The following is a 1548-nucleotide window of genomic DNA, read 5'->3' as shown; positions in this document are numbered from 1 at the left end:
ATCGAGAGAACCTTTTTCTTTTATTGGGGTGTTGGTTTTCATAACCATTCATCCCCAGGACGGGTGGGACTGGTGGTGATACTGGGAGACTGGAGTGTCTAAGGAAATTGCTTGTGTGACTTGTGGTTAGCCAGTGGGGTGAAACCGACGTCCTTTTTGTCTGGCTGGTTTGGTTTGCCTTAGAGGTGGAAAAATTCCAGCCTTGGGCTGTGACTGCCCTGTTTGAGCAATTGGTCCTGATTTGGCACTCTCAGTTGGGTCCCACCAGAACCGCATCGTCATACCCTGTCATCTGTCCAATCCGTTCCTCCCCGCAGCTCGCCTGACCCCCATCCCGCCCGGCCATCTCCACGATCCGCTCCTCTCTGCTGCTTGCCCGAACCTCGTCCCACCTGGCCGTTCCCCCAATCCGCTTGTTCCCGCCACTCACCCGACGACCCCTGTCCTGCCCAGTCATCTGTCCGATTTGCTCCACCCTGCCGCTCGCCTGACCCCCATCCCTCCCGGCCGTCTGTCCGATCCGCTCCGCCCCGCTGCTCGCCCGACTCCCATCCCACCCAGCTGTCTGTTCGATCCTCTCCTCCCCGCCTCTCACCCGACCCCCGTCTCACCCAGCCGTCTGTCCTATCCGCTCCTCCTCGCCTCTCGCCTGACCCCCATCCCGCCCAGCCTTCTGTCCGATCCGCTCCGCCCCGCCGCTCGCCTGACCCCCATCCCACCCAGTCGTCTGCCCGATCCGCTCCTCCTTTCCCCTCGCCCGATCTCCGTCCTGCCCAGTCGTCTGTCCGATCCACTCCTCCCTTCCCCTTGCCCGATCCCTGTCCTGCCCAGTCATCTGTCCGATCCACTCCTCCCCGCCGCTCACCTGACTCCCATCCCACCCAGCCGTCTGTCCGATCCACTCAGCCCCGCTGCTCGCTTGACCCCTGTCCCACCCGGCCATCTGTTCGATCCTCTCCTCCTCGCCTCTCGCCTGACCCCCGTCCCGCCCAGCCATCTGTCTGATCCGCTCCGCCTCGCTGCTCACCCAACCCCCGTGCTGCCCAGTCGTCTGTCCGATCCACTCTTCCCCGGCACTCGCCTGACCCCCATCCCGCCCAGTCGCCTGTCCAGTCCACTCCTCCTCGCAGCTCTCCTGACCCCCGTCCTGCCCAGTCGTCTTTCTGATCCGCTCCTCCCTGCCCCTCGCCTGACCCCCATCCTGCCCAGCTGTCTGTCCGATCCGCTCCTCCCTGCCCCTCGCCCGACCCCCGTCCCGCCCAGTCGTCTGCCCGATCCGCTCCTCCCCGCCACTCGCCCGAACTCCATCCTGCCCAGCCATCTCCATGATCCACTCCTCTCCACCGCTTGCCCAAACCCCTTCCCGCCTTGTCCGTCCCCCCGATCCGCTCGTCCCTGCTTCTCGCCCAACGACCCCTGTCCTGCCCAGTCATCTGTCCGAATCGCTCCTCCCCGCCACTCACCCGACCCCTGTCCCACCTGGCCATCTCTCCGATCCGCTCCACCCCGCTGCTCACCCGACCTCCGTGCTGCTCAGTCGTCTGTCTG

At 65.0% G+C, this 1548-nt stretch overlaps 1 protein-coding gene across 1 annotated transcript in view; it reads right to left on the bottom strand.

Annotated features, from left to right (window-relative positions):
* Positions 1–457, bottom strand: part of LOC116822795 (microtubule-actin cross-linking factor 1, isoforms 6/7-like) — a 143143-nt gene extending 142686 nt beyond the window's left edge. Inside the window, 1 exon segment of the mRNA XM_075063409.1 lies at positions 266–457. Within this exon segment, the coding sequence (XP_074919510.1) occupies positions 266–457 (192 nt within the window).
* Positions 458–1548: the final 1091 nt, after the last annotated feature.

The sequence above is a fragment of the Chelonoidis abingdonii genome, chromosome 2 (assembly GCF_003597395.2).
Source record: "Chelonoidis abingdonii isolate Lonesome George chromosome 2, CheloAbing_2.0, whole genome shotgun sequence".
Classification (NCBI taxonomy): domain Eukaryota; kingdom Metazoa; phylum Chordata; order Testudines; family Testudinidae; genus Chelonoidis; species Chelonoidis abingdonii.
This window is presented reverse-complemented; position numbering and strand designations above follow the sequence as displayed.